The 16,296-nt window shown below is 40.6% G+C and overlaps 1 protein-coding gene across 3 annotated transcripts in view; it reads right to left on the reverse strand.

The window, feature by feature from the left end:
* The window catches only part of RASGRF2 (Ras protein specific guanine nucleotide releasing factor 2), a 115,299-nt gene that overhangs the window by 37,605 nt on the left and 61,398 nt on the right, over positions 1 to 16,296 (reverse strand). For 2 of the 3 annotated variants that reach the window (XM_056848029.1, XM_056848027.1), the window contains exons 16-17: positions 9,509 to 9,637; positions 7,581 to 7,670 (exon numbers count right to left, since the gene is read on the reverse strand). In XM_056848029.1, the coding sequence (XP_056704007.1) occupies positions 7,581 to 7,670; positions 9,509 to 9,637 (219 nt within the window). The remainder of the gene's footprint in view (positions 1 to 7,580; positions 7,671 to 9,508; positions 9,638 to 16,296) is intronic. The other variant, XM_056848028.1, reaches the window with a different exon arrangement.

Here is a 16,296-nt window from a genome sequence, read left to right on the forward strand (position 1 = left end):
TGGCACCTCCAAAGTGGTTTCCCACCCGCCAGGAGGCTTAAAAAAACCTATTTAAAATTTTTACTGTGAAAATTGGGCTCCCCCCCCCCCCGGAAACAGCCCCATAGGCGCAGCAAAGCTGTTCCCGGAGAGGGTGTTCCCGGCCTGGAGGGGCTGTGGAAGCTGATTAAAGTCAGCTCCGCCCCCGGGAACGCCCCCCCCCCCCAGCCGGCGCCACGTCTCCCCCGGGATTTATGTTTTGTCTGGATTCAGCCTCGGTTTTGTCTGGATTTCGTTTCAGTTCTGCCTTGGCTACATGACAACAGCCTCAAGGCACTGGTTCAGAACCAAGATGGGCTCCTCTGGTGGCTTGGATAATGAAATACAGAGCTGGGTGTCATCTGCATATTGGTGACACCCAACTCCAAAGCTCCACACAATCTCACTCAGCAGCCTCATATATATATTAAAGAGAGACTAGAACTCTGTGGCACCCCAGAAGATAAATCCCACCCAGAAGATAAATCCCACCCAGTTGTTTCTGCACCTCCAGTGCAGACTCTTTATGTGCAGTCAGACAGAAAAGAGCAAAAAAACCCAAAGGGCTATGCCCTTAATATCAACTCCATATTCAAGGCAGTGGAGTGGTCAACTTTATCAAAGGCTGCTGAGGGGTCCTATCAACATGGAAGATTGTCCTCTGCCCAACTTTAAATGAAGACCTTCCACCAGCGCAACTAAAGCTGTCTTAGTATCAATCCAGGCCTGAAGCCAGACTGAAATGGGCCAAGTGCAGATGTGCTGTTCAGAAAACCCTGGAACTGCTCTACCACTACACACTCTATCACCTTCCATAGAAAAGGTAAATTGGAGATTGGCCTGTTATTGGCCACCTCATCACTAGAAAAAAGGTTTTTTGAATAGAGGTCTATAACGACCTCCTTCAAAGGCCTAAGGGGAGCCCTCTCAATAGGGTTGCCAGCTCCGGGTTGGGAAATACCTGGAGATTTTGGGGGTGGAGCCTAAGGAGGACGGGTTTGCGAAGGGGAGGGACTTCAATGCCATAGAATCCAATTGCCAGGTGAACTGATCTCTATTGGCTGGAGATCAGTTGTAACAGCAGGATATCTCCAGCTAGTACCTGGAGGTTGACAACCCTACCTCTCAATCAGGGCGGAGTTGATGATTTTCACTAATGGTTCCAATACTTTTTCCTGGCCAGATTTCAAAAGCCAGGATGAGCATGGGTCCAGAGCACAAGTGGTGGCCCTCACACTTTGAAGGACCCTGTCAGCATCCATAGGCAAGATCAATCTGAAGCTATACATAACACAAGAACAAGCAGGTGCTTCTGACACCTTAGGTACTGGGTCTGCCCTTAACTTGGCCTCCAAGTTGGAACGGATGAGAGAGATTTTGTCAGCAAAGAACCTTGCAAAAACATCACAGCTGAGGCCCAAATTTTAATCGCCTACAGGGTCAGACTTAATAAAATAAAACTGCCACAATTACAGTTTGGCACGCATTTATATAAACTGTGCTCTTCCCTCGTACACCATTAAGATATTAAGTTCCTCACTGAAAATCTCCTTCTGCACATCGGTGCAGTTCCTCAAAACTGGTTTCTCAGAGGATACAGCAGGCAGCAAAGAGACCCTTTTCACAAGCACCGTTCTACTCAGGGTTCACGAGATACGATCTATTATTAACAAGGGGAGGTCCATTTTATCAATAATTACCAATTTAAAAACAACATTCCTGCATAATTAACATTTGCTGCATAGTGAGAGGATTGCCTTAGTCTGAAGGAGAGCATATACCCAATCCGTTGACAGAATTGCTAAGCAACGGTTCCGTTAAATTCAAAACAGCTCTTGATTTAGGAACAAAAATAGAAGCCTATTCAAATTCATCACAGAGTTCGTGAATATTGAAAGGGGAGAAAAGAATAATGCTCATGAGTGTAAAAGTCATACACAGACTGAAAATAAATTAATTCTTAGCCTATTATTGGCACCTCAGACAGTCAAGAAAAGATAATCTTCAGGGTAAAACATGATAAATATATAAATGTCATACAAAAAGGTAAAATATGATAAACACATAAAAGTCAAATGAAAAGCCATCAGAGAGGAAATTCCAAGACCAAGACAATAATGCATGGAAGTAGAAACACTTCATTCTCACAAAAAACACAGATTGCACAGATGTACCAGATCCTAAATCAATTATCAAAGATGCAGACAACTCCTGCATCTTTGATAATTGTACAGAAGGAAGAATTTCACCATGAAGCTTCGGCCAATGTGCTGCAAGTAAGGACAACATGCATCTATGATGAACAGGGCAGCCAGAAGCAATCAGGGGTCACATCGATAGGGGCGAAACCAAGCACCTGTCAGAGCCCAGGGTGGAAAGGGGCATGGCCAGGGATGCTGGCTTGCTGACAGTGCACCCCCACACACACACATACACTTAAAGGGTCCAAGTCCCATCACAAGCCCTTGGTCACCTGCCATGGGTCCCAGCATTCCCCACCCACTGACACCTCAAACCTGCCACCTGCCTACACAGAGCAGTGGGTGCCCACCCTTGTGCCAACCCCATACCACCTCTGCTGGTGGTAGAGGAGGGGCTTCTGGGGCAGAGTGTTGTGCGGGGGCCCAAAGTGCCTACAACAGGTTCCCCAGCAGCCTATCAATGGACACCTGATCCCTCACAATGGCAAAAGCCCCTCCGTCACAGATGCTGCCAGCCTTTCTATCCACCGCTAACCCCTGAAGAAGGCTTCCCGCCACTCTCAGCAGCTCTCTAGCCGCTCCAGTTCGATTGCCGCCCACATGGATGAGAAGATAGGAGATGGGCTGAGCCAGGCACGGGCTCTGTGCCCAGGCAAGGGGCAGGACCCCCCCCCCACATTGCCAGGGCCACCAGAGGCCACAGCACCAGGCTCCAGAGGATGCAGCTCACCTCTGGCTCCCACTAATAAGTTGCACTAATTTATAGTGCCAATGCTGACATTTATTGATTGAGTTTCTGTGAACAGTCCAGATCATAAACATTCAAGATTTCCCAAGAAATAATGTTGTCAGCATATGTTTGCAGCAGATACAGGAAACGGAGGCAGGAAGTTGTCTGAGGGAACCTCACTGTGCTAAAGAGCTGGGAAGAGTGGAGGAAGACAGGAGTTCTAGGAAATCTGACAGAGACATATTGACTAAAGGAAGAGGATATAGACAGCTAAGAAAGCAGAGATAAGAGGAAATCAAAAAGATATCAAAATGGGAGTGAAGGGTAAAAGCAGGGTGAAAGTAAAACCTTGCAGATGGCTTATGGACAGGAGAAGGAAGGGATAGATAAGGGTAGACTAAAGGGCTGGGGGCTAGGGAACCAAAAGGGCACAAGGTGTAGCTTTAAACCCTGACAGCTCTGATGTAATTCTTTGATTTTAAAAGGAAGCAAGAAAGGTGGCAGTAGAAACATTATAAAGCAGCAATACAATGGCATGTAAAATCAAGCATATTTATTTACTTTATTTACAGTCCAGCTTACTTGCTGAGACTCACTGTAATAGATTTAAAGCACATTAAAGTGTGTGTGTGTGTGGGGTGGAATCAAAAGAGAAAGGATGTGAATTTTTGGATGTGTAATGTCAAAATGCCAATAGAGAAGGCACCAAGTGAACCTCAAAGGGAATTTGCAATACTGTGGTTTACATTAAAGATTCAACATTTTAGTATCTAGTGCAGGGGTGTCAAACATAAGGCCTGTGGTCCGGATCAGGCCCCTTGAGAGCTCTCATCTAACCCGTGAGCCAGCCAAGGCAGCCACCCACCCCCCTCTAAATCTGGGCTGGCGAGGCATGGCATAGCCCGACCAAGTGATATTTACGTCATATCCGGCCCTTGTAACAATTGAGTTCGACACCCTCGGTTTAGTGTGTATGCTATCATATTGTCCAAAAGGTAACTCAAAACCTATGCTAATGTAAAATAGAAATACCTTTTCTTCTCTTTGGAATGGACAGTATGGTGATATATTTTGAGCTCAAAATATACAAAGGCAAAATATGTGATAATTTTCTAAGGATTGAGGCATCTCATTTGTTGAATGAGTTGCAAAACAGTAATCTGTATTGTATAGCATCATCTCACATGCTTGGAAAGTTAACATTCTGGATTCACTTGGCAGCAACACATTAAATTAAGGTGCTTATCAAGAAAATCTCCAATGAATTCACAAGATTCTATTCCAAGGATACTTTTGTGTTATTTTGTGCAAACGGTGTCATGTAGTTGCTGCAATCATAGCACTCATGCCAAAAAAAGCAAAACAACATAAATATTATGATACCAGAGAACTGGGTAATAATATCAATTATTTCTAATCAACAATTGCTGGTCATGAAAGAAACTGAATGACACTCAGGAAATAACATATGAAACTTTATTTTGCTAATTATAGTTTTATTATTTTGCTTTAATTAATTAGGCCTGTGTTTCCTTTGTATGAATGGAAAGGCTTAAAGAGATGTCTTGTGGAGTACCAAGTAAATTATGACTGGTTACAAATATAAGTTTGTAAACTACAGTATAACAGCAGAAGGCTCTGATGGTCATGGATCTTTTCCAAAGCTCTGGGGACAGAAAAGAAGAAACCATGTTTTGGCTTCCTCCCCTCCCCCCTGGCTCCTGATTTACTCAGCTGTGATATCACATGATCCTGCAATTTCAGGACTAAACTTTTTACAGGGTCGGGAAATACTACTGGGGGGCGGGGAGACATGGGAAAGATCTGTAGTCCTTGTTTCTGCAGATCACAAGAACTAACCTATGGTCTATTGAAACTATAGTTAGTTTGTGAAACCGGGATTCATCTTATAACTGGTTATGCAAATCTTGGTTTGCTTCAACAAGTACTGGTCTTTGCTTTTTCCCCTTGACTTCTCTGCAGATATCTAGTTTAGATCTAGTCTAGATTAGAGACTTAATCTAGAATCAGCGAGAGGTTGATCCTTTCCCCCGCCCCAGTCTAGTGGCTCAACAGACATGCAATGTAGTGCTATTTAAGGAAAATTATTTTTATATCCTTCTTTTTGTTTTGCTTTTATTAGGCTGTAAGTGTACAAGCATAGACTTGTTATCCTTGTGTAGCACTTTAGGCACGTAAAAAAAAAGTTTGTATAATTAACAAATATTGCCACTTGTAAAATAAGGATTTTTTTTTCTTTAGAAGTTAAACTCGCTGAGCAAAAACAACAACAACCAAAACCACACTGTATCTGTGTTTAGAACTATTTCATTAACGGAATGCATTAGGCTCCATTCATGCAAAAATAGATTCTGTTCCTCCTGCAATTTCTGCAGTTTAGAGAATTATGTCATATAATGTCTTTACAATATCAATTTGACACATTTTCACATGCTAAATTAACATTATGGGCCAATCCAGATTTAAAAATTGGAAGGAAATCTTTTTTATTGAAGGCTAGGACAGACAGGGGAATTTTCACTTTGGATCAGTTAATAGAATTATGACGGTGAGTTTTTATTTGTTTTTCTCAGCTAAGGCCTAGATATGACCTGTCAACTTCTGTTGAATGGCTATTATTTACAACTGCGATATCTGTTTATATCTAAACACGACCCCGCAGTACTGTTTCAGAATCTCCTTTACTTCTGGAAACTCTCATTGAATCAATGCACAAAATGAAACCTACAATATTTGTTTACAAATATTTAATGTTGATTAATAAATATGACATGCAAAGTCTCAGAAATGAATGGAATAAGGAGCTAGACTGCCTTATTTTGCCAAAGCAATGGGATATAGCTCTAAATTTTACACATGTGGTTTCTGTGGACCTCAAGTTGCGACTTTCAGCAAAAAAATATGTTTTGGATATACTGGACGCCACAGCACCTTTTTAGTAAAGGACTATGTCAACTGCTGGTGTTGTAACCTACAAGGAATGTATCTTAAACATATGCTTTGGGCCCGTACAGTGATTTGGTCATTTTGGGAAGAATTCATTACTCATATCAATTTTATATTAGAATATTCATTGATCTTTGAGGATGCTTATGTACTTTTATGTACCAGCTATGGCTGGTTTTAAAGGAAATGGGTGTGCCTCTACATCTGATCGTTTTGATGCGCAACCTGTACTCTGGACAAGAGGCCGCAGTTAGAACAGAATATGGAGAAACGGAATGGTTTCCAATTGGCAAAGGAGTCAGACAAGGATGTATTTTATCTCCCTATCTCTTCAATGTATATGCAGAACATATAATTAGGAAAGCTGGATTAGATTTAGATGAAGGTGGAGTGAAAATTGGAGGGAGGAACATTAATAATTTGAGATATGCTGATGACACTACATTGTTGGCAGAAAATAGTGAAGATTTGAAATGACTACTGCTGAAAGTTAAAAGAGAAAGTGCCAAAGCAGGACTACAGCTGAACATCAAGAAAACAAAAGTAATGACTACAGGAGAATTACACAACTTTAAGGTTGACAATGAGGAAATTGAAATTGTTGAAGACTTTCTATTCCTTGGCTCCACCATCAACCAAAAGGGAGACTGCAGCCAAGAAATCAGAAGGAGATTGAGACTAGGAAGGGCAGCCATGAAGGAGCTAGAAAAGATTTTGAAGTGTAAGGATGTGTCACTGGCCACCAAGATTAGGTTAATTCATGCCATCGTATTTCCTATTACTATGTATGGGTGTGAAAGCTGGACAGTGAAGAAAGCTGATAGGAAGAAAATAGATTACTTTGAAATGTGGTGTTGGAGGAGAGTGTTACGGATACCGTGGACTGCCAAAAAAAACAAATTAGTGGGTTATAGATCAAATCAAGCCTGAATTTGCCCTAGAAGCTAAAATCACAAAACTGAGGCTGTCGTATTTTGGCCACATTATGAGAAGACAAGAGTCACTGGAAAAGATAGTCATGCAAGGAAAAGTTGAGGGCAGCAGGAAAAGAGGAAGACCCAAAAAGTGATGGACTGACTCAATAAAGGAAGCCACAGCCCTCAATTTGCAAGATCTGAGCAAGGCTGTTAAAGATAGGACATTTTGGGGGACTTTCATTCATAGGGTTGCCATGAGTCGGAAGCGACTTGACGGCACTTAACACACACACACACACATGTACTTTTAAACTACTTGCCTTTCTCCTGGAGGCTAACTGATGGTCAACAAAAATGGACCTTCCATAGCCATACTCTTACTAACAGATTTATATTACAACACTGGAGAGATAAATGCCCACCTCTAGTAATCCAATGGATTGCGGATCTTACAACCTTATCAACATTTGAATGGTTGGCATATAGATGACAACTGTAAATGGACATATTTTAGATATTTGGAAGCCTTTTGCAGATGCTTATATGCAGACTTGCCATCATTGTTATATTTTGTTATTTTTTAAAATTTATTTCTGTTTGGCAATTGCAATTAAAACATTATATTGCCATGGTAGCCTAAAGAACTCCTTAAAACTAGGCTTTGGGGTCATTTGTTTGCTACAGAGATGTTTGCTAACAGACAAAGAGGTAGCAATGATCTGATTTCTCTTTCACTAGAAAGCTCACCTGGTGGACTTCCATGCCCAGCTGCAGCTGTAGCAATAGCAAAAGCAGAAGCAGGGGAAACTGAACAATGACTGTTGTCAGTGGTCTGTACTGCAAAGAAAAAAATAAAAAAACCAACACAAACAGTTAGCTTGACTGTCCCTCTTCATGCATGTAAAATAAAGAAAACGTATAAAAACTATGCCTGTATATGGGCATACTCTCTTGCTTAAAAAAACAAAACAGAACACGTTGTGAAGAAAGGAGAAATGATCTTATTTTTATTTTTAATCACATCGATATTCTTCAGGAGGACGTTTGCGACCCTTTCCATGAGCGGAAAGGTCATGAATGCATTTTCAGGATCACTTTCCCTGAAGATGGCAGTACAACAATCATGTGGAAAAGCAGTGCATGTAAAATGTTCTTATGTTCACATTTAAAGAAAAGCAGGGAAGCAATAAGCAACCTCTGTTCAGAGTGCGAAAAGTTGACCTTGCCAGTTTACTTTTGACAGCACGAAAATCAACCAGTACCAGACTATTTATATTGCACTTTCTCCAATGGAGCCCCAAAGGAAGGGAGCTGTAATCACTACCTTGAGGGAATGGTAGGTTAAAAATCTAATAATAAAGTAGCCTACCGTTCTTCAATTTAATTTCAGGAAACACTGCATATGGATGAAGTTACCAAGGTAAACAGGCACAGAGGGGTGCTTGCCTAAGTAATGTATTCATTGGGACTCAGGACTAAAATAGTGAACTCAGCAACTCTTCCCTTTCCATTCAATTTCTCTGATTGAAAACATTTCCCCAAGATACTTCAAGACATAGAGAAAAGACAGATAATAGATACCCTTGTTGCGTCTGTTCTTTTCACCACCTGGGTGGGGAGGGATACTTTCAATCAAGAAAATAGTATACGGTGGTTTCTACACTACCATGGCTTTATGTGGTTAAACTGAACGTCAAGGGATCCATTCACGGGTCTCCAATGACATGAGTAGTTTGGCCCTCAGAGGGAACAGAAAGTGTGTGCTTTTTTGTAATGTACCAAGTGGACTGTTTACACCTAAAACAGTAAGTAATGGAAGCTATCACATATCTGATAACAGAGAGATATGTTAAAAATGCACTGTGGATGTTACAAAGCTGCAAAGTAGGGTTGCCAGGCCCCTCTTCACCACTGGTGGGAGGTTTTTGGAGTGGAGCCTGAGGAGGGCGGAGTTTGGGGAGGGAAGGAACTTCAATGCCATAGAGTCCAGTTGCCAAAGCGGCCATTTTCTCCAGGTGAACTGATCTCTATCGGCTGGAGATCAGTTGTAATAGCAGGAGATCTCCAGCTAGTATCTGGAGGTTGGCAACCCTACTGCAAAAGGAAGAGTAAGCTAAAATTATTTGTGTTTCCTGTTGCAGGCATTTAAACTCTGGTGGAAGGCACGTAGAAGAAGCGAGCTCCAGGATCCAACCCATAGAGTTGAAGTGTTGTTATAACACTGCATTCTTTAGACATCTGGTGATGACACAGATATGCCAGAGATCTACAAAAAGAATTTCAGCTTCTAGTTAAACAATTTATCTTATCATTATATATACTGCATGATATGTTCCTCTAGTTTGCTTCATTCAAATAAGTCAAGAATAAGACCTGAGTCAATATTGTAGAGCATTTCATCACATCCTTAACGCCAATATATTTTTTATTATCTCACTGGTCATATGCTAATTATTTAGAATGGATTTATTCACATTCTGCTTTCTATTTCAGAAATATATGTTAAATAAATTATATGGAAGTTTAATACCTTCATGAGACAAGAATACTAAAAATAGGATATCTTATGCAGTATTACGTCTACAATCCAGCACTGTTATACAAGCTTAAAACCTGCTACCATTTATCAAAACCATTCAATTTACACCATATTAAAGCCAAATATTTTATCTTACCTCCTGGTGGTCGATAGCGTAGATGTCGTGGAGTTGAAGGAGATCTACAGGGGGAAAGTTCTGGTGTATCCACAGTTGAGGCACTTTCTGGGATTGTGCGGTCCACAGACACTGACTCCAGAACCGCTGCTTTAAAAATGTGAAGGTACATTTTAATACCAAGATGGCAAAGGATCTTATAACTTAACCCCCAGGAACAGGATTTGGGGAGATATTTCAGGTTGGTGCAGGAGTGGGGAGGTGAGAAAGCTGCATTTTATAAGCACATATTCTTCTGCAGAAATACTGTTTGGAATTTAAGCCTATATTATTCCGAGGTCTTTACCTTTATTGGCATAATAGTGTCAGAAATTACATACAAGTCAGTGGTCAAAAACATATCTCCTCCTAGTAGCATAATAGAGAAATTTTTACTACCGATTCAATTGTATTCCTATTCTGCGTTACAATAAGTATGCGGACTTTGGCAGAATCTGATTGCCCCTCAAGCAATTGCAAAATAGACTGAAGAAGAGTAACTCGAAGATCATTATAAAATTTACAGTATAATAAAACATGTTCATTATCCTCTATCTTGTTCATCCCACATGGGCACAATCTTTCTGTATAAGGGATTTTCTCAAATCTCCCGTATAGCACCCTAGAGGGGTGAACATTAAAACAAACGAGCATATATGCCCTACATAAGGGCGGGTCAATCAGGCAAGAAAAATATTCGGGAAGCACGGACTCGGGTGAAAAACCGCAAAGCATTGGGGAGCAGCGACGAGAAGCAAGGCTTTTCAGTTCTTGTAACTCAATATCAATAAGCCTCTGTTTAATCAACTCAAAGGCACTGTTTTCTGAAAGCATAGCCAAGTCGTTTATATTAAGGCCTATAGCTGTGATTTTCTTATCAATGTTGAGCAGCCATTCAGAACTGTGGTGTTCAGCGAGCATAAGTGATACCAGGCTGTTAGAATCACATCTAAAGTGAAGACGTAGCCAAAATTTAATCGTTATCAGCCAGGCCTTGGTTATTAACCGTCTCTGCTTCAATTCCAAACATATAGCCGCATAGGATACACAAAACGGAACCTCTAAAATTTTCCTCAGAAATTTTGCTTGCACCCTCTCAAGAAGTGCACTAAAAGCAGAAATCCAAATTGGGGCACCATATAATAGTCTGGCGCAGATTTTTGCATTGAATACCTTGAGTACAGCAGGTATATACTGATTTCCTTTAGTAAAAAAGAAACGAGAAATCGCTAGGGCTGTACCTTTTATAGTTTTTACCGATTCCTTGACATGAGCGGCCCAGCTGGAATTATGTTTAAAATAGATGCCGAGGTATTTAAAGCTTCTGACTTGTTCTATACATCTGTCTTGGAAAATCCATTTATTGGGTTTCCAGTTTCTCCTAAAGACCATAATTTTCGATTTTTCAAAGTTTAAAGAGAGTTTATTTCTAGAGCAATAAGATAGGAAATGGTTTATTGCTCTATTCAGGCCAATTTTCGATAACGAGAGTAGAACTGCATCATCAGCATATAAAAGTAGGGCCACATGGTTATTTCCTATTTTTGGATAGTGGCCATCTATTTCACTCAGAGAGGGAGCCAGGTCATTTAAAAAAAGATTAAATAAGGTGGGGGGCAGAATGCACCCTTGCTTCACACCTATTGACACTGGAATCTTGGGGGTTAGCTCGCCCGCATGGGAACATCTAATCTGGCAAGTAGTTCCAGAATGCAAGTTTTTTTATCAGAAGTAGAAGACGTTTGTCAATCCCCATATCTTTTAGCTTTTTCCATAGGATACCTCGGGATACAGAATCAAAGGCTCCCTTTAAGTCTAGAAAGGCAGCATGTAATTTAGGCCCCTTCCCCTTTTTATATTTGTCTATAAGATAGTTTAAGATAACACAATGATCTAATGTTGATTTGCCCTGGCAAAAGCTAATCTGTTCCATTCCCAAGATTTGTTTTTCTACCATCCAGGATTTAAGTTTGTACGCTATGTGGCTGGCATATAGCTTCCCAATAAAAGATAAAAGGCTAATTGGCCTATAATTGGACGGAGTCTGGGGATCACCTTTCTTAAAGATGGGGACTATTATGGCATTTCTCCAGTCATCTGGTATTACCCCAGTTCTATCAATAACTGCAAACAGGGCAGCTAAAAAGGGAATCCACCAGTATGGGAAAGTTTTGATAGCATCAGCCGGAATCACATCCAGATCAGCAGCTTTGCCCAAGTGCATCGAAGCAATCAAAGATTCAACCTCCTCAGGCTGAACTACATCCCATTCCGGGCACTCTGTTAAATTGAGATAAGACATTTCATCGCAGCTCTCACTACCTCCCTGGAAGGTCATCGAGAAGTATTCATGCCACTTATCCATAGTGATCGCTCCGTTGGCCGAGCCGTTTCTTCCCAGTGCGTTAGCAATTAGTGACCAGAATTTCTTTGATTCATTCCTATTTATTGTTTGTATTAGGGATTCCCAATTTTTTAACATGAAATAGTGTACATAGTGTACCCTTCTTGGTTTTTGGATACTTACAATTAATTTAGCAATTGGACAACTCTAGGTGAACATTAATTCTATCAGCACAGCCTTTTTACAAGATGTCCAAGATAGCACTCGGAAGTGTGGTAAATAATTAGTTAAGATTATGCTACTGAAGCAGCTGCTCTCAAAAATACAATAGGCTATGTAAATGAATAAAATAGCCTTCTTGGCAGGTACCAATGATATAATTGCAGCAGTGCCTGTAAATAAGGCACCTGAAGACAAAGTATTAGAAGAACAGAGACTGATCTGTCAATAGTGAAGACAACAGTTTCATGATTCTGCATCTATTCAGAATGTCTAGTGGAACACGCTAAACATCCAGGCTGAAGACAGGAAAATCAGTACTAACCAATTATTAACAGTTACAAAATTGTCAATATTAAAAGGCTGATAACACAGCAGGGTTTACTGCTTGAAAAAGAAACACTTAAGAATAAAGTGAGAATGGTCAGGGTTTTGGGACACAGTTTTTATACAGAGTAGTATCTGTGATTTATGTGTATTTTAAATTTGTATTTTAAATAAAATTCCCAGCATGAGTTAGAACTCTTCGAAACTGGCGGGAGGTTTTTGGGGCAGAGCCTGAGGAGGGCGGGGTTTGGAGAGGGGAGGGACTTCAATGCCTTAGAGATCAATTGCCAAAGTGGCCATTTTCTCCAGGTGTTCTATTGGCTGGAGATCAGTTGTAATAGCAGGAGATCTCCAGCTAGTACCTGGAGGTTTGCAACTCTAGTTAGAACTGATGCTGCTCATGAAACTGTCCCTATTCCAACTTTTTCCTTCTGAAAGAAGAAAAGCCTTGAAGGAGCTTGTAATAAGAATAGGCCAATCCTTGTGCTAAAATAAATAATATTTATCAACCATTAACTATCTTCCCACGGCCTTTGCTCCCTCAGTTGAATGCTGAGCTTAATTCTAAAGGCTATATTTGTCAATAGAGTTGCCAGTTTCGGGTTGGGAAATACCTGGAAATTTTTGGGGCGGAGCCTGAGGAGGGTGGTGTTTGGGGAGGGGAGGGACTTCAATGCCATAGAGTCCAACTGCCGAAGCGGCCATTTTCTCCAAGTGAACTGGAGATCGGCTGGAGATCAGTTGTAATAGCGGGAGATCTCCAGATACTATCTGGAGGTTGGCAACCCTATTTTTCAAGCTGGATGTCAAATACATCCCAACACTATATCCCAACATCCCAACACTCTCTCATTTTTGTTACCAAAATCCTTATTGATTATGAAATGTGACTATGCTTCCTATAAAACCCTGTATATTCTAGGCTGAAAATAAAAATTTCCTGTATATAAATTATTCAAAACAATTACATTTTCATGAACGAAGGTTTTTTCCCCTGCTGTTCTAATCAACATAGATAGCTCTTCTATTTCTTGATTATCAGATAAGCATACTCGTGCAGCCAGCCACCAACCAGAATCAGTTTGTTTGGTTTTCTTGCTTTTACATGTTCATGAGAAGATCATGTGAGTAAATTCCAAATAAAAAACAGGCTGAGTAAACACGTAAGTTCATCTTTTCTATGTAATATAGCTACGTGTCAGATACACAGCAGTTCTACATAATCAAGCAATTCAGATTACTGGGGTTTGGATAACAGGGATTATCTTGTAAAACTGCAGAATATTAATAAACAACTGAGCAATTAAAATGCAGCATAGTCTGCAACTATTGGGTCAGAAGTATGTGATCATTCTCAGGCCACAAATATAGATACAATTGGTTCAACTGTCTGGCACTGTATCTGAAAGAAACAGATGTCACAATACCACTAAAACGAATAAATAGAGACAAGCAGCAAAAGCCCAATAAACATGATGCGTTTTGATACATGCTAACGTTTACTATAACTAATATCACAGGCATTTTTCATTTGCCAACCATAGCAGAGATCTAAACCTTGCTTTACTTCATTACCCACTAGCAGTATTTATAATGACACCATTCATTGATATTGTTGTTTTATTAATGTCTGGTTAATTACTTTTGTCACACTCACTAATGTCAATTTGGACAAACTCTTGCTAAACAATGTATTATTTTCTATAGTGACAAGTGCTTTGGTTAAGAATCAATTAAATATGTCTCCAGGGAGTTAATCAAAATGATTTTTTCCCACTGAAATAATTTTTTCTACTTTAGTCATGATTTATCATTCTTTGAATTGAACTTGGCAGCTTTGTCCTTAGAAAATAAAAAAGGACTTTTCCTCAAATACAACCCATGTAGATAATGGAATCAAACAAATTCTCATGAGTTTTAATTTTTCGGTAGAAATTTGCACATTCAACCAGCCAAAATGTTTCTCTGGGCAGCTAGCAAATTCCATAAAAACGGAAAGTTTTGTTTGTCCCTCTGCCCTTTCCCCAAGTCCTGGAAATTAATCTCAGAGGCAGCTACCAAAAGCCCACAGGAGATCATTTTAGTTATTTATTTATTTTTCAGTTGTACCTCGCTCTAGAGAGGCCCACATCAAAATATCCATTACAATATAATCTATATTACATTAAAATACAAAAATATAACTCTGCAATTAAAACCATAAATCCGTAGAATCTAAAATCTGACTGGCGCTCAATTTCTTGACACACTGGACAACAGCCAGCCTGGAGGGGACAGTCAGGAGTCAGGTAAACCAGATAAATAGGGAAAGGGAGGACAGCACTCTCTGGGTTAGCCCACAAGAAACAGCTCTGGGAAGCCTTAATTAACAACTGGGAAACCTTAATTATGGGACCGTCTTCTCCCATATGAATTTACCCGACCAATCCAGTCATCTTTGGAGAACCTGGCATCTTTGGGTGCCCCTGCCATCTGAGGCTAGATGGATGGCAACCCAAAAAAAGTCCTTCTCAGTCTTGAAACTGAAACTGTGGAACTCCCTCTATAGTTGTCTTCTGCCAGTAGGTCAAGACTTTTTTGTTTGGTTTGGTGTTCTCACTGTTCTTCCTGGTTGTGTTATATATGTTTGAGTTTTTATGTTTTACTGAATTATTTTATGTATACTTTATTTTAAATGCTGTTTTAAGGTCTCAAATGTTTTGATAATGAAATGTTTTAATAGTTTGATATTATGGTGTCTTGGTGACTCTATCTGGGTGGAAAGGCAGCACAGAAACAAACTAGGGATGCCATTAATTTCTCAATAAGCCTGAGTAGCAGACAAATTTACCTTGTTGGACACTGATGATCAGACTCTGAACCAATCAGGCATATCTTTGGATTGCAGCAAGCAACCTGAACAGCTGCAGAACAAGTTTGCAGAAACTGACTCACAGTTGATGGAGGAAATCAGCTGGGAGTTGGGCTCTTATCTATTACTGCAAAATAATTGTGGAGGAGGCAGGAAAAGAAGCAGAGCTGATCCTCAATCAGTTGTGAGTTGGTGTTTATCCACCCCGCCTGCCTCCTCCACCCCAGCAAAACAGCTACACCATGGTTACAGAAGGGTAGCTCTTCCCTCCCATCCAGGCTTGACAGGGACAGAAGCAGTTTCTGATCTCTGAATTACAAAAAGGCACGGAACAGCACAGCTAGAAAGTTTTCAATTCTCCCCCCCACAACCTGAGTGGGAACAGATGCAATGCTCTCTCTGCACTGCAGAAGACAGGGCTCATTTCTTTCCCCCTTCTTGAAGCTGGGTGGGGACAGATGTGATGCTATTAATCTCTGAATTGCAAAAGTTAGAAGGGTAAGAGCTTCTTTCTCCCCTTTTCTCTCTCAGCAAGTCTGGGAGGCAGCAAAGCTTCCAGGATAGGATATCAGAACAACCTGACTTTTCAGGCGATCAACTGAGAGTCAGCTCCTGATCCACCCCCCCCCCAAAAAAAATGTTTGCTGGGTACAGAGCAAACTTTCTCCCGCAGGAGGTCAGACGTCATTGATCCCTCAACAGCTTGGAATCAGCTCCTAATGGCTGTAAGCAGCTTGTTTCTGTTCCTGCAAATATACATGAAAAGGATGCAAAATGCCAAACAGGACATTGAGTAACTAGCCACTTGATCACCACTGGCAGACAGAAAGTGAGTCAAACTAGTAGGTCTTGGTGCATTCCTAGTCCAAACTAGCATCCTGAGCCAAATTAAACTTTAGGCTTTGTATACTCTCACTATCACAGAATCATATAGTTGAAAGGGACTGCCAAGATCATCTAGACAAACCCACCTGCAATGCAGGAAATTCACAACTACCGCCCCCACACACCCCCAGTGATCCCTACTCT

Source organism: Euleptes europaea, chromosome 4 (assembly GCF_029931775.1).
Source record: "Euleptes europaea isolate rEulEur1 chromosome 4, rEulEur1.hap1, whole genome shotgun sequence".
Classification (NCBI taxonomy): Eukaryota; Metazoa; Chordata; class Lepidosauria; order Squamata; family Sphaerodactylidae; genus Euleptes; species Euleptes europaea.